This window comes from Suricata suricatta, chromosome 2, assembly GCF_006229205.1.
Source record: "Suricata suricatta isolate VVHF042 chromosome 2, meerkat_22Aug2017_6uvM2_HiC, whole genome shotgun sequence".
NCBI lineage: Eukaryota > Metazoa > Chordata > Mammalia > Carnivora > Herpestidae > Suricata > Suricata suricatta.
This window is the reverse complement of record NC_043701.1, coordinates 177,680,609-177,703,957: the sequence shown is the minus strand read 5'-3', so window position 1 is coordinate 177,703,957 and position 23,349 is coordinate 177,680,609. Positions and strand designations below refer to the sequence as shown.

The 23,349-nt window shown below is 42.2% G+C and overlaps 1 protein-coding gene across 4 annotated transcripts in view; it reads right to left on the bottom strand.

The window, feature by feature from the left end:
- Positions 1–3,527: 3,527 nt before the first annotated feature.
- PLEKHA1 (pleckstrin homology domain containing A1) overlaps positions 3,528–23,349 on the bottom strand; it is a 53,986-nt gene continuing 34,164 nt past the window's right edge. For 3 of the 4 annotated variants that reach the window (XM_029932726.1, XM_029932727.1, XM_029932728.1), the window contains 7 exons: positions 22,606–22,731; positions 19,093–19,236; positions 17,483–17,551; positions 11,050–11,114; positions 10,141–10,204; positions 8,479–8,568; positions 3,528–5,933 (listed from right to left, as the gene is read on the bottom strand). In XM_029932726.1, coding sequence (XP_029788586.1) covers positions 5,622–5,933; positions 8,479–8,568; positions 10,141–10,204; positions 11,050–11,114; positions 17,483–17,551; positions 19,093–19,236; positions 22,606–22,731 — 870 coding nt within the window. In that variant the 3' untranslated portion in view covers positions 3,528–5,621. Of the gene's footprint in view, positions 5,934–7,201; positions 7,243–8,478; positions 8,569–10,140; positions 10,205–11,049; positions 11,115–17,482; positions 17,552–19,092; positions 19,237–22,605; positions 22,732–23,349 lie in introns of all 4 variants that reach the window. The other variant, XM_029932729.1, reaches the window with a different exon arrangement.

Sequence of the window (23,349 nt, the reverse complement as noted above, 5' to 3'; positions counted from 1 at the left end):
ACGCGACAGTGGTGTCTGGTCAGGGGCAGCAGGAATTATGACAGACAGGTGGGCAAACCCGGAAGCCAAGAACGGCGCAGCTGGACTGGAATGTGGGAAATACAAGAAGCAACATGTGAGAAGGTGGGAGGGCCCTGAAATTAAGCTAAGTTTAAACACTGCCTCACAAGGAGAGCATTTCGTCAATGGGGGACTCAGACTTGCTCTCCAGGGATCAAGGTGCTTGATGAGAAATTACAGTTTCCACTTGAATTTTTATTTTTAAAAGACTCGTAAGTTGGACTTCAATGGCCTCCTTATACCAGAAAACTACCACTTTATTTCGGTGTCCATGTTTGTGGCTGTAACCACCTCAGTGCCAGGTAAAATACAGGCGATGTCACCATCTGCTTCATAAACAAAGTCTTCACATTTGTTCGTGACTTTTGAGTTGAAGGCTAAAGGAGTTCTTGCACTGGGCACTTTGCCCAACTCCATGCAAATACATTTGAAAACTCGGGATGTAATTTTCAAGGTAATTTATCAGAACCGATTCTAGAAGAGAAAGGAAACATAAGCACATCAATGTAATCAATTCTCATACAGGAAATGAGGAAGTCGTCAGATACCCCCTCCCAAAAGGGGTGCAGAGAGGATCCTAAGGAAAGCACCAACTTTGTAGAGTAATAATCCTAACGCTTTGTAGACAGGCCGGAGAGGCAGGAGAAGGGCCAACACGAGCAGCGACACGAATCAAGACAAGGAACACGATGTTTGTGAAAGTCACAAAGGAACACAGGTTGCTGGGACTAGCAGCTCCGTTTGGAAACAGTAAATAAGGTTCCACAGGCGATAGATTTTCACATCATGAAGGTCCCAAAGGCAGGCAAAAATCGGGCTTTGACGTGGTCGTTTTCTACATCATGGCAAGTTGCCCACATGTCCATCCACTCATTGGCCCTCCCCTCGCCGTGCCAACCACACTGCCAACGAAAACTAGTGTGACTGGTACACGCGTCACATGTAGTTTGAAAGGGAGAGGGAAGCAATGCACCTTTAAGAGAATATTTAAATTTTAGCTAAGATTTGGACCCTTCAAATTCCAAATCAACATCCACCAATGTATTGCCACGTCACCTAGTTTTTCCGCACTAGGCACCTTCTCCTCTTCTGGGACCTTTTGAAGAGCCTCCAGCACAAGGCTTCCGTCACCCGCGCGGTCGCCCACTGGCCACCTCAGTCTCTGCACCTGTTGTTTTCCGTGCTTGGTTTTATCACGTGCTGCGCTTTGGATTTCCTCCTGCAGGTTCCTCGTGGGTGTCGTCGTCTTCCTGGGTCCCTGGCGTGGGCGGATCATACGCCGAGGACCCTGATCTCCAACCGTCTTACACTAGAAGGTCCTCACACGGGGAAACGCCTCACTCCTACCCCACAAGTGACGCTAACCAGTCCCTACGACTAGTTCCAGTGCAAGAATTTGGCATCTGGAAACTACTTAATAGTCCTTATCCTGGTAACCTTATTAAATGTATATACACATGGCAGGGCTTAAAACCCCTCAGGGAGGTTAGGATCAGGATGCTTAGGTACCATTGGCTCTCAAATGTTAAGTTTAAATGTATACGTGAGGAAATTATTTATTATTTCTAACATTTGAAATGCTATGGTTCTGGGAAATGTTAAAAATAGTTGTAATGAAAATTCAACTAATAATCTGGAGATAGTACAATATAAACAAAGAATGGTTTTCAAGTCTTCTACCGAGCCGGTAAGAGCATACTAGTTAAGAGCCCAGACTTTGGTACCAAAATAACTGGATTTTAAACCTAACATAACTAAAGTGTACTTTCAAACCTGAAAAATGGAAGGCATGTGTGACTATAACGCCAAGAAGAAGGGATCCTTGTGATGCTGGAATTGTTTTGTATCTTGACGGCACTTGTGTCTGTAGCCTGGTTACAGTATTTTACTCTAGTGCTTCGGTATGTTATCTCTGGGGAAAACCGAATTAAGGACACACAAGAACTCTGTGGTATTTCTTAATAACTCTATGTGGACCTATACTTATCTCCAAATAGAAAGTTTCATTAGTCATTTGCAAATGTGGACTGAAATTGTAATTTCAAAACTAGCCTATGCAATTACATTTCTTTTCTAACTTCTATGATGAGTAAAATAGACAAAGTGACAGAGACCCACAAATTACTTTATTTTAAATATTCAGCCGTGACATAACCAGAAGGTGGCACTGTTTCCACATGACTAGATCACGGTAATGGGACAGTCACTTTCAATGTCATGAAAACGTAATTCCAAGGTTTTATTACTCAAGACTGTAAATGCTAACCCCAATTCAGAAATATTTTCAATAAGTCTTACATGGTTTGAAAAAAATACACTTATAATAAATCATTAAAAAGTAAACCACATATAAAATAATCAATTTGGGGCCTGCATAACATGGAAGGTTGCAAATGGGAAGTCCAAAACCATGTAACTACGTGTATTTTCATCATGTCCGTCTACACAAGATGCTTACGCAGTCTGGTTATCAAGCGGTTCTGCCGCCGCACTTTCCAATACAAGCACTTCCTGCCTCGCCAACGGCCAACGTTTTGCCAAAGGTATGAGAACCCCGTGAAAATTTCTCAACTGCAGCTAGAGTCCAAGAAACGCTGAGAAAGGGATCACTTTTTTTGGTGATGGCAACAAAGTTTAGAACTTTCTAATTTGGGGCTTTTTAAAAATAAGAGCATGTGAAATCTTTTCAGGGAAAGAAAATTAAACTGCACCAATTTTACTAAGACAGACAGCCTTTCTCCAATTGCATCATTATTAGATGCTGGATATAGGAGCAGACGTGGACGATTTGTTACCAACAGCGGGTCTGCGAAGAGCAGCCTTTGACAGCTGACATGCGGTTTCATGAGTACATGTCAACGGCCCGTGTGGGGATCAAACTGCCATCTGCACCCCGCCGCGTCGGCCGCGTCCAGCCTAACGAAGGACCGGGCACCGCAAAAAGCAGCTCGGGCCATTCAGACTATGCTCTGAAGCCACCGTCTGTAGTACTGCTTCTGAGAACATGTTTTTCTTTTGGTTTAGGTACGTGAAACAATCAAGCTCTTTTTTCCAAAAACAATCATCTTTTCTTGTGCAATTTTTTTTTTACTGTGTTTTATTTATTTTTGAGAGACAGAGAGAGACAGTGGGAGCAGGGGAGGGTCAGAGAGAGAGAGGGAGACACAGAATCCGAAGCAGGCTCCAGGCTCCAGGCTCTGAGCTAGCTGTCAGCACAGAGACCAACACGGGGCTCGAACCCATGAACCATGAGATCATGACCTGAGCCAAAGCCAGACACTTAACCGACAGAGCCACCCAGGCGCCCCTCTTGTGCAACTTTCTAACAAGCTGTGCCTTTCAAAGGTTACGAAATAGTTCCTCTGTCTTTGTGTGAGTACGGAAGTTCAAGTCAACTAACCAAACGTATTTGGTATTAGTTCTATTTGCTTGTTCACATCAGAAGCTGAACCAAACCGAATGAGAAGTAAGTTAGAATTTTAAGTTTATTTTCAAATCATTACAGTGTTCAACCAGTGTGACATTATAAAGATAGCAGACGTAAAAGTAAACACCGGGAAGTACATGTATATTCCCGTTCTGAAAGAAGACATGTTCTATCTATATACAGAAAACAAAATGCAGCAAATATTCAGGTATTCAAAGTAATTTTTGACAATTCAGATATGACATATTTACAAGAAAAGTATAAGTCTTAAAATAATTAAATAATTTTCATAGAATTATAAAAGTATTGAGATAAATATTAGGAGACCCTGACAATCACAAGAACATTTTCCTACGCTACTGAGTATGAGGGTAGTTCTATAAAAAGTTTCAAAATAGAGCTAATATTTTGCCACTATGAAATATATCAAATTACCGATACCAAAATATGCTAAAACAAACATGCAACGGAGAAGGTGTACCAAAGAAAAAAGCATTAGGCTCCTACACATCGCAAACTGTCTGCACGAGCACTCGTAGGTACGTTCGCGAAAAAGTAACTTTCAGAAGAGCCATTGTAATGGACGTATCATCAGAAAAAGTGGCAACTAAATAAAACTTGTCCAATCTACCATTTTCCAATATAGCTGCAAAAAAGGAAAAAATCGAAATATGTCTTCTCAAAATATCAGCTTATGAATAAAAAAAGTTGAGTGGTGCACTTTACGCATTTGGGTTTTTAAGGTGATTCTCTGCTAATTCCAATGTAGTAGACAGTAGGCTCTGGACCCCACTGCTGTGGTAGGAAACCTCTCCCTCTCTTTCTCACACAAGAATCATCTTAGAAAATGAAAAGGAGAAACAGTGACACATATGAATTCAAAACAAAACTGCACAGTAAGATGGCAAAATATAAAAATAGCAGCATGTGAAATTCAAGACTATTTTCTTAAAGCAAATGTTTAAGAATCAACCGTAAAAATGATACCTCGAACTGGTCTGTTATTCAGCGCTTGAAACTAAGGATTTCTTAGAGCAGCGCTCACACTGATGGGATCCCGGTGGCTAAATGCACGCTCAAACGTGTACATTTTCCAACACGTATATCGCACAGGTGGTAGAAGAGAAGCATTCTGGAATCTCCAACATAAGATGCTATCTTACTTAACACATTAAACTGCACTACTGAAAATTAATTTTATCTCAATGTTTAAAACCAATCACATAGGACTTTTGAGCACATTAATCTGACAAACGTTCTCAAGCAAGATGAGAAAACACAGGCACTTGAATGTAATTAGTGACAAAAAGGAGAGGCATGACGAAGGGCAGCATGTCTTTACATACAACCCGCAGTTTTTCACTGACCCAAATGTAGAAAGAAGAACTATTTATAGGACCTCAATAGGAAAATCAGGTCTCCAGAAATTTCATACCAACTCATTTTCACCACTTAACAAAGCAACGACTGCTTAAGTCCTAAGCTTTTCCCAAAACATGTCCAAGATGCAGCTGTCTGAATTCTAGTTTCTACCTCTGGGCAACGTCCAACCCTGACGGCACCGGTGATAATCTCTACGCAGAGCCTGCTGCTCACCTTGCTACCCAGATCACTCCCCACTGTCCATGTCGTGGTATCAACGGTACGGCGCCACAGACGTCCTGAGTTTAGTTATCTTGGTCTGACAAGACTTCCTTCAGTCATGTTAACCAGTAAGAATGTGTAACTATCAAGCCTCTAATAGGGGGTCAAAGTAGCATTTTAAAAACAACCAAAATAATTAACAAACACTTCAAATGTTTTAAGTTGTGACACATTTAAATTGTCAAGTTCACTAGGAAAAAAGGTATCACACACACATTTTTATCACCCAAAAGACAGCACACAAAGCTTCAGACGGTTGATACTGAAACACTGAGGTTTTTTCCTTTTGTTCGTTCACTGTGTCTTGTTTTGTTTTAAAGAAATTACGTTTCGTTTGGCCACTCCCTAGACCCGTGGTTACCAGCTTATAAAGAGCACATCTAAGAGGCAGTATGATATATGTATTAAAACCACTTCACCCTTTATCATCTTTGGCTAGAAGCCTCGTGAGAGGAAACAGGGCGGGGAGGCGGGGGAGGGGGGCTCCGTCCTACACGTCACTGACCGGAAGGCTTGCATCATCCAAGTCCACCGGGTCACAGTCGTTATCCTGAGGGCCAGCTTTACTTTGAGGTTTGGGCAGAGCATGTTCAGTCACTTTGGAAGCTGGTTCTCTTGGAGAGACAGTCTGGACCTTGAAGTTCCCTGGCTTGACCTTGGCAAGAGATTCGTGAAATCCTCGCTTCTCCACGGTAAAGCTTGAGACCAGAGAGTTGCTGCGAGAGGCCGCGCCATGTGCGGTGGTGGCGGCGGCGGCAGGGCGGAAAGCGGGCCGGGGCTCTGGGGGACAGCTGGGACGCTCCTGGAAAGAGGACAGGCCATCAGACACCGTCAAACATTAACGACGGAGTTAGTAACTCAGCGTGAGACTTTACTCTCTGAAAAACAAACAACACACACACGCGCGGAGCAGAAGCAAGAGCCATGCAGCAAACGTGTGCACGTTCCGTCCCAAAGCAATGCGTTTTTAGGAGTGAGGTTAAAGCCACGACAGTCCACAACCATTTCCACTAAGAAACCAGTTCTGTCCCCCGGGCTCTGCCACTCGGTCGGCCCAAGCCAGCCTGCGGCGCTCCAGCCGCGGCAGAGCAGTGTGTGAAAGGACCCTGCGGCGGCATCTCACATAGAAGAGTGGGTTCTAGTCTCTTGATCAACACTAGGGATCATCCCTTGTATTTTAGAAAGATAATAAATTAAAATGCAGAATATCAAAATGAAAGGCCATATTTTTTTAATAAGCAGAACTATTTTTCAAACCTACGATTCTGTCTGACCAACTTCGTTTTTCTGCCCCGAGATTCACGGCAGCGGATAACTGCACCCTTTTCGCCTCCTCCTAGCTGTATTTACGTAGTTTTGAACACGTCATTCATGCATATGGCTTCAGATTTTAAAGGCAGCAACCGGTACGTACTTAATCATTTATTAAATCTGTGGCGAAATAATGGTGAGTTGGGGATCTTAATTTCTACTTGCTTCTGACTAAAGACGTCCTTCAACAGGACCATTCCAAACGCACTGCCATGTAGCTCACATACGATGCTAGTGGCTTTGAAAACAAAGCACTCCAAATTCACAAAACACTCTAGATTCTCACGAGCTGGCTGAATTTCACCTGAGATTTAAAATGCCATGCAAACTACAGTAACGTAGTTTATCCAATGCATAAGCATGCATGAGTTTGCACAGATTATTAGAACAAGGGTGCGGTGAAGTGGTGCAGTATAAAAAATTTCAAAATACATAAAATACAGAAGTTGAAACTTGTGGCAATTCAGTAAATTAATGTTTAGGACAGCTGCCTGTGACCTGTTCAATTAGTAAGGTTCTATTTTTTCCATGATGTATCTCTTCTCATTGTTTAAATATACATATCCAACCGGAGGACCATAGTGAAATAGTTTGCGTTAGTGTGGACAGAGTCAGTAACGACAACTGCAATAGGCAGTTTGGTTAACTCAACTTTCTACGATCAGTTGTGAGTAGTGAGTGCGTCCGGCCCTCTAGTAAGAAGGCACGTTTGCGCGGGAGCCCACATGCGTGCCGCATTCACCGGTTCTTGCGGTATACCTCGGTATACAAGGGTTCGACAGCCTTCTGGCCTGCCGCATCTGGAACACAGTGCAAAGCTAAGATTAGAGTTAACCTGTACGGAGGACAGGGAGGAAGAGAGAAAGTTCTGCCGATAGTGACAGCTGGAGAGTCCACTTCGCCCCCACCACAAAGCACAGAACACAGTGCCCTTCTCCAAGTTTCCCCCTTTCCCAACAGGCAGTGTTTTTGCAGAGAGTCTCATACTGCTGCTAAAAAGGTCACATACAACACAGGCAGTTACAAAACAAACACCTATCAAAGTGACTTCTAACATATTCCAAAAAGGATCTAAGGAGAATAATTTAAGAAATGAGAAACATGGATTTGTTTTTACTGATCGGTAGTTTCTCACTACCAGCAAACTACCAGAGAAATCCCAAAAGTACAGAATATCCGGCATTTACAATGAACCTGTAGAAGGTAATAAAGGCTTTCATGCTACATGGTAGAGGACATTGCATGGACAGAAGTGCTATGTTTCAAGACACTTCAAAATTGTTTTCTGTTCCTTAGTAGAACATTTGTGTTGTCAGGTGAAACCAGTGACCAAAGTGTCCTACAGCCAAATCCCATTGCTGTGATGTGCCTGACAGGATAAATTAAAAACTAAAAAATTGTTCTTATTATTTCTGAGAACGTTTAACATTTCAATTTTATTGTCGTATCATCACAGAGACAGTTATGATCGTGAGAAGCAGTGGGCTTTTAAATTACTCTGCCAGAAAATGAGAATAAGGACACGCAATGGGAAGTCGTGATGGAGAACAGGAAATCGAATTCTGGTTCTGGCTGCTCGAGGGTCTTAGGTACTAGCAAGCCAAAAAACCTTAACTGAAGTTCAAGGGAGTAGAGACAACACTGAGACTTTCCCCAAACTATGTGATGCTACAATTTAAGGTGCTTGACAGGATGAGGCCACATCCCGTACGGAGAATCTGTCAAGTTGTAACAAATCCGGACCCACTGACAAGTAAGAACTCCTCGAACAAAGCAAGGAAACGTTCATTCTTTAGTTGTCCTGCTTGTGCATTTAAGACAATACAATGCACAGAAAGTTATGTATACATAACACTACGAGGAAGCATTAAATTAGAAATGCATTATTTTTTTGCAAGTCCAATTGGTATGAAAGTCAACATGCAAAAAATCTCAACACAGGAAGAAACCAGAAGGATTAGGGGGAGAGGAAGGAAAATAACTCGGCAGGAAGGGGGGACTCTCGGGAGTATCACCCCAGAGAACAGGAAACATACAGAAGGTGCTGATCGGCCAGGCCCCCGCTGCGCGACAATGGCCCCAGAGACTGCTTTAATCCAACTGTGCATCTCTTCCGGGCTATCAGCCTATGGGAAAGAAAGGACTCGTTCAGTCAATCTGTCCTCAGAATCAGCTCCTACATCTACAACTCCAACGTATTCACTTTGGTAAATTACAGCGTCAACAACAAAATCATTCCAAGGCAATGGTTTCCAAAAACTTTTAGAATCACTTTTTTAAGCCAGGTTTTGCTGGGTAAGTGATTACAGAGATGGAAGTTGGGCACTTGATATTTTAAGATCAGACACATCAGAAAGTCATTATGAATACTTCTGGAGAGAAAATGAGAGGAAGAAGTCAAAGACAAACCTCATTTTGCTCTACCTACTGCTGTCCTGTCTGAATCTGCTACAAGAGTATTTATGTGCTGTGGAGTTAAAAAGCCATTTGACATCATTTTATACATTATTTTTCTAGAAGTCATTTCTAGCGCTACACTAACTACTGAAAGAAGTATCGGTGGTCATATTCCAAAGTATCCTATTCCTTGACAGAACCTTGCTTTCTGATGTGAATTTAAAACTTTATTGTGACTTTAAATCCAATTAAGCAGAACCTAAGAGGGGTGTCAAGATACTGCCTTTTACTTCTGTTCAAAACTTTTAAGCTACAAAATAATACTCTTGAACCAACAATTTTTAACAAGGATTTTTAAAAGGAAACGCCCACAGCAGGCAAAGGTAAAGCAACAATCTAGAAATCAATCTGGCAACAAAGGGGGTTTAAAAAGGTCTTATGTTCTGATAGTTTTTCTTGATCTAGAAACTTAACCTAAAGAAAAAATCCAGGCAAATTTGAGCACAAAAATGTTCACCATCACATTGTTTATCAGAGTAAATACACAAAGCTCTGTAAATAATCAGTAGCAGGAAACAGTTTGTGGGACATTCATATACTAGAGTATAGTGCAGTTCTAAAAAGTTTTTACAGAATTTTTAATGATGTGGAAAAAGTGACCATAATACATGGAATAGAACATAGCTGAGTGTACTTCGTATGACCCCACTTGTTATAAAAATATATGCCTTTAAAAAGGCACTAAGAATGGTTTCCTGAACGTGGGATTCTGTGTGTTTTATAAACTACCCCTTTCTTCATATTTTTCTATATTTTCCAAGTTTTCTGCAATAATTATATGTAGCTTTTACAAAACAAAAACAAATGTTCTTTTTAAAAAAACTTCCAATCTAAATAATACACTAAAAAGTGTATTTTAAGCCTAAATACAAGATGCCAATCTACTATTGGTGAGATCTACTGTCTAGATCAGCCCCATTTCTAAAATTACCAAAAATGATGCAGTCAGAATTCTAAAATATGTGTAAAAATAATACAAATTGAAAGTTAGCATCTATGTTAAAACAGCACTTCCCTTCCCATCAATACTACTTAATTCTACTCTACCAATTCATAGCAAAGAGTACCCCTATTTGCTGAACATATGACCTACCGATAATTTTACATATAACATTAAGTTGTGAATCACAGTTGTCATATTTTTCTTTATCCTCATAAGCAGTAAGTTTATTTATGTTCATGCCACCTCTAAAATTATTAATCTGTTAGGAGGATCTATAATCTCCAAAGAAGACTCTCACCTGTACATAGAAAGTTCGAGACGATGTTACAATTTCAAAGAGATTGTCTCTCATCATTATGTCACTGTTAACAGAAACAAACGTCCAATTGCACTTAAACAACAGTTACTTGATAGTTTTTCTTTCATGTGTTTACCTAGTACCAAATATTAACATACATATGTCAAGAAAATATATAGAGATAAAATGTTGATATAATTTAGCAAAACCAAATCTTTTCCAATTTATTTCTGCATTAAATTTTACATACTTTATATTGTTGTAAATATAGTTTTAGAAAAGGTTAATAAAAGAAGTTTAAAATTCAAAGTCTTCAACTGTGAATAAATCAGTTTTCTCAAAGAAACACCAGCACAGTGAACACATTTTCTTATAAAGCTCTATTCTGCAGCAACTTTAAAATAACTTAAATTATTAATATGTCAATCTGTCAAATATGATAGAAGTTGTTCACGTTCACATTTTGCCGTTTCATTAATAAGCCTAATTTTTAGTTTTCAAATGAAACAAAAACATCTCAATATTTTAATCAGAGGGTTTTGTAAGTTCTAGCACATCCCAATTAGTTAGAGTTAAAAGTAACGCTACAAATAACACAAACATCATCTGCACACACCAACCAACCTAGAGCACCGCGGAGCACTAGCATTGCTGAGTACTAGCACTGAGGAGCACTAGTATGCTGAGCACTAGCGCCGCGGTACACTAGCACTTCTGAGTACTAGCACTCAGAGTACTAGTGCCACGGAGCACTAGCACTGCTGAGCACTAGCCCCGCGGAGCACTAGCCCCGTGGAGCACTGGCGCCGCAGGATACTAGCATAGCAGAGCACCAGTGCCGCAGAGCACCAGCACCGCAGAGCACCAGCACGCCATGGCAGGCTCTAAGTGACAGCGGGGCTTACTTACCTCTGCTTACATTCCTGGACTTTATGAACTTCTTTAAGTGGTATTACACGGAGAGGTTCCTTTTCCTGGCAAAAAAGCACACAGACACATGATGTATATTCTTAAAATCCTTTTAAGGATAGTTGTCTTATTTAGAGATCTCTTTCGAACACATTTGAGACATAAATCTACCTTCCTGAGCCCTCCAGCATCACAACAGACCACATGCTGAAGAACCTTCTACGCTCCGTGGTTTGAGGCGAGGAGCCTGGCATATAACCCTTAGTCACGTGGTTTCTGGCCTTAATGACAGTGTAGCTTATTAAAAGCCATGAAATCAGCAGACTTCTCCGCAGTAGACCCCTCTGGACGCTGTAAGTAGAAGACTTCCTCTTCCAGAATGTTATTTTGCACCAGCGTGGCAAATACCCAGCTTCTATTAGTTAAATTTGTCATGTTAAGAATGTCACTTTTATTTGAATACATTATTTTACCAAGCACAATTTATTTAACTTTTACTAGGTCCAGGACATCTGCTAGCTTTTAAACACGTTACCTCACTTCAACTTTCCACAGCCCCACAATGCATGCACTCCTATCCACCTGAGGAAACGGAGCTCACATGTTAAGTACCTTATCTAAGATTACAAAACTAGACACAAGACACGACTAGTTCCCAATAGCCTGTTTATACTATGCATACGATGAAATACTATAGGCCACATTTCACTGAATATCACACTATAAGATTAAGAAGCACCATTATTTGATGTAGCACTAAGAAAAAATTAAAGCATGGCTGAAAACCTTTAAAAAATCACAAATCTTTAAGTTTTACAAAACAGTTCATTTTAAAATAATTTCAGACTATAGGGTCGCCTGGGTGGCTCAGTCGGTTAAGCCTCCGACTTCTGCTCAGGTCATGACCTCACCATTCATGGGGTCAAGCCCCACATCAGGCTATGTGCTGACAGCTCAGAGCCTGGAGCCTGCTTTGGATTCTGTGTCTCCCTCTCTCTGCCCCTCCCCAGCTCATGCTCAGTTTCTCTCTCTCTCTCTCTCTCTCTCTCTCTCTCTCTCTCTCTCAAGAATAAAAAAAACTTTAAATAACTTCAGACTACATAAGACAAATATAGTACAAAGAATTTCTGTATACGTTGGACCCCATTTTCCAAGATGTGAATATTTCACCTTTGCTAAATCATTCTATGTTCGTTGTGTTCATGTATGTGACTACGGTATGTGTGTCTATATTTTTCCTAAAATGTCTGAAGGTAAATCACAGATATGTGCTTTACTACTAAATACTTCAATGGATATTTCCTAAAACAAGGATGTTTCTTATGTAACTACAGTATAATCACAGAAGCCCAAAACTCTACATTGATGCAATACTGTTATCTAATCTGCAAACCATACTCAGACCTCATTAACTGCCCAGCAGTATCCTTGACATAAAAAGGAAAACTATGGATTTTCTGCTCCAGGGTTCAAACTGGAATCAGACCTTGTATTTAGTGGTCCTATCTCTTCGTGTCCTTTATCGTTGAAGAGTTCTACAATTCTTTTTCCCCCCTCCTTCACAATCTTTAGAGTTTTCAAGAGTCCAGGCCAGTTATTTTGTAGAACATCCCTTAGTTTGGGGCTGTGCGATGTGAACCGTGCTTGGATTCAGGCCGTCCAGTTTGGCAGAAACCACAGACGTACCTCGTTCCTGGCACGGCATTCTCAGGGAGCACACGAGGGTGGTGGGCCCCGTTGCTGGGGTGTTACACCCCATCTCTTAAGGTCCTGGTTGCAGTAACTGGAAAGTTACCCTTTTCCCCTTTGCCATTACTCAGTACCTCGTGGGAAGATAACTGAAGCCTAGGGAATACCCAGTTTTCCATCGTTTTGCCCACCCATTTTACCAAGTTCTGAAAATTCTTGCCAGAAGCCATCATGACTGAGGTAGCTGTCAGTTGGTGATTTTTCTCCAATCCTATCAATTCCTATATTAGTTGAACTTTTACTCTACAGAAATGCTTTTCTGCCTCCATTCATTTCTTTGGCTTGTTTCATTTTCTGGGCTGTAATCCATTACTGTCATGTTTTGTTTCGCTGCTCAAAGTGTATGAGTTTTGGATACTGGGAGCCCCTTCATGCTGGTTCCATGTTTTTTTGTCACGTCCCCCTCATTCTGAGTCACTTCCTTATTTTCTGTCACAACCGGATCTTCCAGGCTCAGTTCTTTCCATCCCTGACCCACCTCTGACTTCAGCCATCTCTCCAACGTGCCAGGTTCCTGCTGTTGAGGAAGAGCGTTTGTAGTTGCTTTGGGGGCAGAAGACTGCTCATCTCTTCACTCCGCCATGCTTTTCTCCCAACAGATGAGAAATAATACTCCTGTGAGGTTTTAACATGTGCTTCTCTAACTATGAGTGGTACTGAATATCTTTTATATGTTTAAAGACCATTTTAATTTCTTTGTAGAGGAACTGTCTACTCATGTCTTTTCCTCATTTTTCTACCAGATACTTTCCCCTTGGTTTTCTCTCTCTGTAAACTCTGAACCAACGACAAACGTAGACAAAGGCTGAAAATACAGCACAAAGACCTGAGTTTCCTGAACCATTTCAGAGTCAGTTGCTGCCCTGGCCCCCAATGCCCTTTACTTTAGTCTGTATTTCCCGCAAAGATATTCTTTTATGTTATCACAAAACAACCATCAAAATTAGGAAAGTATCCCCCAAATGGCTTTTATTAAAGCAAAATAATTCATTTCAGAATCACTGACTGCACGTACGTGTCGTATCTTTCCTTCTTCAGTCATTCTGTCCCTGACTCCCGCAGTCTTGACTCTACTGAAGGCTCCCAGGCAGTCATTCTGGGGAACGCCCCTGACTTGGGTGAGTCTGGTCCTTCAGCCGGATGAAATTCACATGAGGCATCTTTGGCAGGAACATCACAGAAACGAGGCGGCCCCCTTCTCAAGCTATCCCATCGGAAGGTCAATAACTTTAATTCATCTTATCCCTGATGAACTCTTCTTTAATCAGTTGGTCACCTGATGAGAGCGGTATCTGCCAGTGGTGTCTGTATCACTATCAAGTTACTCTTCCCCTTGTTGTACTTAATGGGTGTTTTGTAGACAGGACTTTGAAACTATGTGATCTCTGGTTCCTCATCATACACACACATGTACACTCAAGCACTCACCCATTTATATCTGTGTGGGTTCATGGATTTCTACTTTATTCAAAGAGCAATATCTGTTACCATCATTACTTATTTTGATGCCCAAAATAACCCCCCCAAATTTAGCAAAGGGGGATGTTTTCAAGATGGAATCTGAGTCCTCCGGTCATGTCCCTCCCATTCTGTGAGCACTCTGTTTTCTGATATAAGACGTTTCAGGCTTATTTTTTATTTATTTCTCCTGTCTCAGCTTTGGAATCTTGCCATTTCTCCAAGAGGCCACATTTCTTTCAATGGAAAATGGTGGGGGGGGTTTTCCAGCTGCACAGAGCTAGGAAGTATATTATATGCACACATATGTAAGCACATGAATACGTTTACATCTGTTTAATTCTACATCCACCTGTAAATATTAAAGGCTCACATCGATACATTCAATTCCAACCCAGTACAAAAAGTCATCTCCTTTTCCCTATTTAGTATTCCCTTTCTGGACAATGAGAAACTTGGCTTCTATTATCCTTAATAGACTTACTTATTTTATCAAATATATGTAAACATCCTCCCATCTCTGCCACCACCCTCTTCCCAATCTGAATACACTCTTCCCCCTACTCCATGTTGGGCTAACCCCCCAAGAGGGCAGCCTCCCCGTCCTTCTGGGGTTCTGACTGCCCACACCAGGCTACTCTAGATCCTGTACCCCGCCTCACCACATGAATGCTTACCCTGTTCTGCCGCCCCTAAAAATTTTAGGTCTTAATTGTTTGGGAGGCGAGAGGGCAGAGGGTAAGGAAGAATCCCTCGATTTGTGAAATTCTTTACAGATATTAGTGTTTTATCCTTGCTATATATTACAAACACTTTCTCCGGGCTTTCAGGTATGCACTTAAATCCTTCATATCTATCGGGAAAGTTTTTAACTTCTTATCTCTTAGAAAAACATACTAAAATAATTAACAGATGAAATAATGTGTCTAGGATTTACTTCAAAATACAAAGGAGAAGTGAGTGGGGGTACCTAAGAAACAAGATTAGCCGTGTGTTGGTAAGAGGGGTTCAGAATACGATTCTATCTACTGTATGTTCAAACTCCTACATGACCAAAACGTTTCATAAAAGAAACCATTTATACTCTAAACATCAACTTCTATCATTTACCGTTCTTGAGCATATATAGGAACATAAGCAAAAGTAAAGTGGCTATGGTTTTTTAAAACTTCACCTACGGATTCCAGCTCTTCTGATCAGCTTTTGACTCAGAGCCAACAATGTCGATGTTGTTCACTCCATACCATTCTGTGTGTCAAAAAGCGTGTAGGGGACGCAGCAAGTCTTAAGAATGTTCCGCCGTGTTCCTGAGATTTTCTCCCAAGCTGACAGCACCCTTTTCTGCAGGCTTTGGTGCTGGTGTTTTCCAGATCTTACCCAGAGGTGCCGTGCACACGCGAGCAAGGCCAACTACCCCGCAGCTGCTGCCTGACCGCCCTCCCCTGCAGCCTAGACACCCTTCCAGAAATATTACGTGTGCGGGGAAATGTACACCTGAGTTATTAATAAAGGTAAATAATTATAGTATGTTTAAAGAGTCTAGCCTCATCTGAGTTTTCTAAATGTTTAACACATTCCTAAAGGCACATGGCATGATTTCCCTACCTCCATTGTTAGTTCAGTATTCTTCCAACTCAAATTTTATAGCATAACGTCTACATGGAGGTTTTCAAAATGTAGCAAATATTCCCGTCATAGTTCTGGTCTCACAATTACTGCAGGTGACAGGTGGACACGTCACTTTCTCTGGCGCAACTGAATGCCTGAAAAAGGCCACAACATCGCTGACTGTTCTCTTTATTCCCAGGTCCCTGAACAGTGCACCAGGGCCACGGAGGGCTCAAGGAATGTGTGCTGCATTAATGACTCTTCCCAAGAGAACTGGTGTTAATTAAAAGCAATGAACCAACCTACTAACCAAGCAAACATGCAGCCTTCTAAGACACTACGTCTGATATTGTTTGAGCCAAGTAACTACCACTTCCAGGTGAGGCTCCTGGAATCTGACGTCCGAGAAAGGGCCCCATGCCAAAATGGCTATTCTTGCTGTCCTGTGCCAGTTTTCATTCATTCAAAAACACTTATTATCTGTCAGGTGCTGTGTTCATAAAAGGGTATAAAAGAGATCTTTACTCTCAAGAAGCTCATATATAGTCAACTGCCAAAGACAAGTGTGCATTCCGTGACAAAACATAGCAGGAAGTATCATGATCGACGTGGACATCAGGAACCATGGTGTGAAAGGAGAAGGCACTTAAACAGAGTCCAAAAGCTTCCCAGAAGAACAGATACCTGAGATGAATCTCAAAATATTCCTTTCCTTATTCTCTAAGTACTCTGCTGTAACAATGGGTATGCAGAACTATTTGAATTAAAATATACTACAAAAGTTTTAACTTGAAAATGAAATAAAGTCAGGTTCCTCAGCCATAGAGCCGTATTTCCAGCACCAACAGCCACACGTAGCCATTAAGCCTGGCCAATGAAGACATGAGCCATCTCCATCAGGTAGGAAGATCCACCAGATAGCGCTGTTCTGGTGTCTTCCTTCAAATAAAGAATACGCCCCCCACTCAAAAGTCCCATAAAACAAAGGGGGCAGGACAGGCGTGAAAGGTGTAAAAAGCGTTCAAATTGTCCAGCAGTCTGCTGCGGAGTCCAGACTACCTGACAAGAATATTTTAAGTAAGGGTGTTACTCAAATAAGTGAAAGTGAATTTCAATCTTGATTCTACCCCCACAAGACAAAAAGGTCTTTTTTCCGAAAAAAACTAGAAAACTCAATCTGCAATAGGAAAAAAATATAGATCAAGCGAGGGCAGAGAAAAGAAGGTAGAAATACAGAGTTAAAATACAGACTTTTAGAGACTTAATTCTTCCTACAATCTCCTCCAGCTCCCCTCAGAGGAAATCTGGAGATGGTAAGTTCTGATATATTTAATTCTTTCAAGGAGGAACGCCTTTGAAGGTTTGGTCTTTGTGTTTAACATATTATTTACAAAATTACCATTAAAACATCACAGCCAAATAAACTGAACTGTATGTACCTCTCAAAACCAGAGTTATTTTAAAAACAGAAAACAGGACAAGAAACTACACACACACACTCACTCTCACACACACACACACACACACACACACACTCACACACACTCACTCACTCACTCACTCACCAGAATAATACTTCTCCAACATTTAAAGCAACATTTAGGACACAGTAACATACCAGTTCAGATTTGAAGTAGCCTATTGTGTTTTCATCCAATTGAAAATATCTTCTCTTCCAGTTTTTCATCTACCAGAGACGAACACAGACATAAGACTTCTGTTTCTAAGAATGTCAAATGTTAACAGCCATTTAAATATTCTGATATGAACCCATAACCAGAAATGTCAAGCCTTAAAAAATCTCATTACCCTCCCTTAGTGAGGAAATAAATGAAACTTTATCTCTTTCACTACTCAGGCCGTAAGCTCCTAATTCAACTTTGGTGGCTGGTTTTCAGTTTGTCTCATATAATTTTAGAATATGGTTTCATATTTTTAATGCTCTAAAAGTTAGAGGGAAAAACAAGTACTTCCCCGTCCCCCAACCCCACAAAGTAAATGCCATCAAGAGTTCGAGAGCAAGCACAGGACATGTTATTAAACCACATTAAGTTCTGTAAAATCCATAAAACGCAAGAATCTCTCTGCAGGTGCTTTATACTTAGTAGTAGAGCAACAAATATTTAATAAAATGAACTTACTTTGTACAAATTTTTTTTTGTTACTGAAATATGGTTTTTGTGAAAGCACTTCAGTATCTCCAAGGTTGTCAGCTTAGACTTGGGAGTGAAGCCGAAGGAAAGAACGGCCTCCCTACAAGCCCTCGTGAACACAAGTGAGCCGCGGCCTGAGGAACCGCTGCCTCTCCCTGCAGACCTGCTGCTGCGGGTGGGGGCGCCTCGGCCTCCCTTCACTTCGCTCCCCTTAAAGGTCAGGAGCTTAGCGATAAAAGACCTTGTCCACAGCTGACCGCCACTAATTAGCGTTGCCAGAACGGAACACGAAGTCAAACTGAAGTGCCCATAGAGTTTTAAGTATTTCCTTACAGAAATTTTCCTGCTTGTATTTCCAAACTTTAAAGTTTATTTTCTCACAAAATTCTAACCATGTGGTTCACATAAAGAGTGACAAATTTTAGAAAGGTACTCTGGGAGCTTCAAAATACTGGTAAATGTACGTGCTCGCCCTACGATTTCCCGTCCTGGCTCTGGCTGGGTGAGACTGTCCGGCTAACCCGCACCAGCTCTTAGCCAGGACCAGGTGCTGTGCTAAAATACTCTCTTATCCTTACTGTATCTTCCAAAATATCTCCAAGTGGCTGGTTTTATTTATTTATTTATTATTTATTAATTTTCCTTAATAAGAAACTGAGAGCCTGAGAAGGGAAGTAAGCCGCCCAAGGTCACAGAGAATTCACGGGAGGTCAGCCCAACACTGAATGCAGTAAGCAAGCCCTGCGCACCCCACTCCCTTGCCCCCTCGCTTCCCGACAGCTCCCTGCTAGAGCTCTCGTCCCCTGACCCACTCCCAAGGGAGAAAGAAATCAACAGGAAAGCCTTTTGGAATAAATTTAAACTGTTAGGCAAGTTCATTTAAAATTGAAGGTCAGCCACCCACAGACCAAGAACATAACGGCAAAGAGTAATGAACGCAGAGTCACCCCATTCTACCTCCCGAGTCCACGGCTCACTGTGGGTCTTTTGAAAACAAAGCAAATATTCGCATGCTCAGCGTTTGCTAAGAGACACTCACTTTTCCTGATTACACACGCTCGCCTAAGACACTCACCACGGCTCCCTGCTTCACGCAGTACCCGGCCTTGATGACTGCACTGTCTGGAGGTGGCTTGGGGGCAAAGTAGGGAAGATGGCTTTGTGACCGTTTCAAATTATTTCTGTCAATACTTTCACCACATTCGCTTACTTCTTCTTTCTAGAATGAAGCAGATAAAGAAATTCTTTTCTTGCTTGTTAAGCTTCAAAGCACAATTGTACCTCATGTTGTAATTCCAGTAGAAAGCCTTAAAATCTAATCTTACTTAGTTCAGTTAGGAACACAGATTTCAGTGAAGAGTTTTCTAAATAATCTGAGATACTTCATCGGAAACCAGTCACATCGATAAAACCGAAGATTTCTGTTTCTCTTGTTTTGCCTCCAGGGCTCTGCTGGGGGTGGGTAGAGGTGGGGGGTTAACTTCTTATTTTGAAGTAATTATAATAATACACAGGAAGCTGTAAAACAAACTGTGCAGGAAGTCCTTCCTACATCCCCTTCAGCCGGTTCCCCCGACAGGGAAACCATGTAACCATAGTAACCAGAGTACACTTTGAAACTGACATGGGACTGTCCTGAAAGCCTTAGTCAGCTGTCCCCAGTTTCACACCCACTCATCTGTCTCATGTGTGGGTCATTCTGTGCACCCCTGCCCGTGCAGCGGTGTGTAAAACCACCACCACCACCACCACATGCAGCATCGTCGGGAGGCTCCCTGGGGCTATCCTTTTAGAGTCCCTGTGCCCAGCCCCTTGGCAGCTGCTAACTGGCTCTTCATCGTCATTACTTTGACACTTAGACAACATAACAGAAATGGATCCTACAGCAGGTGACCTTCTGAGATCAGCTTTTTTACGCTCCGCGTCATTCTCTGGAGGCTCACGCCGGCGGCTCCCTGTGGTCACTAGCCCGACCTGAGTAGCGCTCACGGTCCGGAGGTGCCATCGGCTGCTTAACTCTTCACCTGCTGGAGGGCGCGTGAGCCGTTCCCGCATGTGGGCCATTCGGAACACCCTGCTCGGCTTGAATCCTCCCGTTCAGACCCGTGGACACGGAAGGCCGTGTCTCTCCAGGAGCCGAGCCCCGAGCGCGCGTGCCGGGCTGGACGGTAATCACGAGCGGCTCTCAGAGGGGCCGGACTGCGGGGCGCTCCCAGCAGCAACAGGCGAGTGATGCGGTTTCCCGTCGGCCTTGCCAACACGGGGGTTACCGCTTGTCGGAGTCGCTCGGGCAGGTGTGCGGGGACATCTCACTGCGGGCTTGCTGTGCATCTCTCGCCAGGTGACAGTGAGAGGACAGTGAGCAGCTCTTCCAGTGCTTCTCTGCCACCCGGGTATCTTTTATCTTTTGGTGAAAGCTCTGTTCGTGAATTCCGCCCCTTTGCTAAATGGGTTATTTTTTAACTGCTGAGTTCTGACCGTCCTTCCTTCACACGCCCTGGATACAGGTCTCTGTCGGACAGGCGGTCCGCAGCCACCTCCTCCCCGTGTGCGGCTCCCCCCGCGTCCTCTTCCCACGGTCTGGCTCGGGGGAAACATGTTCAACTTCGATGAGGATCAGTTTATCAGTTTTTCCTCCTATGGACTGTGCTTTTGATGGCAAGTCTAAAAACTCTTTAGCCAGAAGATTTTCTCTTTGCTCTTAGAATCAAAAAATTCTGCAGGGCTTTGTTCTTTGTTTTTTTCACGTGCCAAGTCCAGGGTTTTAAAAAAAGATCTAACTATATTCATGTTTTCATGTTCCCCAAAGCACTGGCTTCCTGTTTGTTTATAATGTGCGACACGTTATAATCTAGAATCTCACTAATCAACCAAATGTGTTATTTTTTTTAAGAACTCCTAATTTTCAAGAGAAAAACTAATAGTCGAGTCTTATCTTGAGGAATTTTCAACCTGTCAGACGTTTAGACAGGTTAAGAGCACTGATTGTGTGCTTACTGTAATCCCAGTGCGTAAGGCCACTAACCCAACACTGAATAAACTAGTCAGCCAAGTGAGATTGGTCATTTTCTTTGTAACATAGCAATTAAATACTTTTATCATGAGTAAATACTTCTTTATAATTTAAAAAGCTACATTACAATATGACAAAGTAAAAAAAATCCTTTGGGACCTTTTTAATCCGGCACCTGCTACAGGACCTTACAACCTGCTGAGTAATCTGTACTAAAATGAAAACACAACAAAATCTGAATTCTGTAGAAATGAAAGCAGCCAGAGGGCACGCCTGGCTGGCTCAGCTGGCTAAATACACCACTAACGAAGCAGAGCCTGGTGGGATTTTCTCTCTCTCCTTCTCTCTCTCTCTGCCAATCCTCCGTTCTCATGTGCTCTGTCTCTGTCTCTCTCTCAAAATAAATAATAAATAAACCTTAAAAAAAATCCCAAAGGTCAGGGTTCACAGAGTTTCTGGGTTGCTGAGCACGTGGAGGTGCTGGGAGAATCCCAGAAGGCTCACGCGCTTCCCATCTCTTCCATGGGGATGGCCGTCCGCATCCATTATCATACCCTTTTATAATAAACTGGTGAACAGTAAATAACCTGTTTGCTTCCATTCTGCGAGCCACTCTCATCAATTAATCAAACCTGGGGATAAGGTCATAGAATAGCTTCAATTTACAGCCCATCGGTCAGGAGCAAGGTAACAACCTGGACTTTGGACCGGCATCTGAACGGATGGTGGGGGTTGGGGGGCGTGGGGCCTTAAGTTGTGGGATCAGGCTGACCGTCAGAATTGAGTTAAATTGCAGGACACACAGCCCGTGTCACAGAACTGCTCGGTGTGGGGGTAGCCCACCCCTCTGACGTCAGCAGCACTGAGAGTGTGAGTGTGACAGCTGTGTGAGAGGAAGAGTGGTCATCTCCCACTCGTGGGGTTTACCAAAGGAAAAGGGGCTCCGTCCAAAAACAGATCATTTGCAAACTATGGTAAGTTCACGGCAAAATTCTGCCCAGTCATTAAAATTGATGTAGAATAACTTTTAATGACTTGGAAAATGTTTGAGATCTAAGTGAAAAAAGTTATTTACAAAGGATCTCCATTTCTGGGGACAAAAGTACACAGAAGAAAGGCTCAGTCAGAGAGGGGCGCCTGGGTGGCTTGGTCGGATGTCTTCAGCTCACGTCATGATCTCACAGTTTGTGGGTTTGAGCCCCGTGTCGGTCTCTGTGCTGACAGCTTGGAGCCTGGAGCCTGCTTCTGATTTTGTGTCTCCCTCTCTCTCTGCCCCTCCCCTGCTGGCACTCTGTCCCTCTCTCTCTCTCTCAAAAATAAATAAAAACACTAAAAAACAAATTAAGAAACAAAAAAAGAAGAAAGGCTCAGAGAAAACATGAAAAGAGTCAAGTGTTGTCTATCTGTGATTCCCAAATGTTTTAATAAACACATACTTTTGAAATAAACAGATATAAAGTTTTTTTAATTAACTGATTACTATATTAATTCAGTAGAGATGTTCTATTATATAACAACATACAAAACACTACGCAGTAGGTATGCCACTGCACAACAGAGTAACTGCTGTATTACCTGAGTTGGGGTAATGATGGGCACGCCCCCAACAATATCAGTTCTGTAAGACACTTGCTTCTTCCCACATTCACTCTGGCGACTTAGGTTATCCGAATGAGGCTGAGAGTCTGACTGCTTTGGTACCTAAAACGATACGTAAATGAATTACTTTGCAATAAGCATTTTATAGGAGACCCTCTTTTGTCACAGAACATCCAACTAATTGTCTGCTTATATAGAACTGACATCTATAAAAATTATGTGTGATAGGTGTGTGCCCCTTTAAAAGTTCTCACACTCACCGTTCCGTTACAGCAGTATTTTATCATACAGCCGTCGTTTCCTGAGTGTCTACTTGGGCAGGTACTATTTCATACATTTTTCCACTTAATCCTCTGATCAACCCCAGGCACAGGGCCTGTGCCTCCACGGTAGTAGTGAGAAAAAAACCAAAAACCTCTTCAGCGGTGTGAAGAAACAGAAGTTCAGGTCCTGACTGTACTATGGTCTACTCTCTCCTGCATGCGGCCACCCTACTGTGTCCCCCATTTATCAGCGTGCTTGACACTGGACCACTGCTCTCCCGTCCTCTACTGCTGCCCATGATTCTGCAGCGCCCCTGAAGACACAGCTTGTGACGCTCATGCCAGGACAGGGTCTCCCTCTGAAAGCACAGTACTCAATATATGTTCAAAGACTGACTCAGTGGATGAATCCAAAATCAGCAAAAAAAAAAAAAAAAAAAAAAAAAAAAAAAAAAAA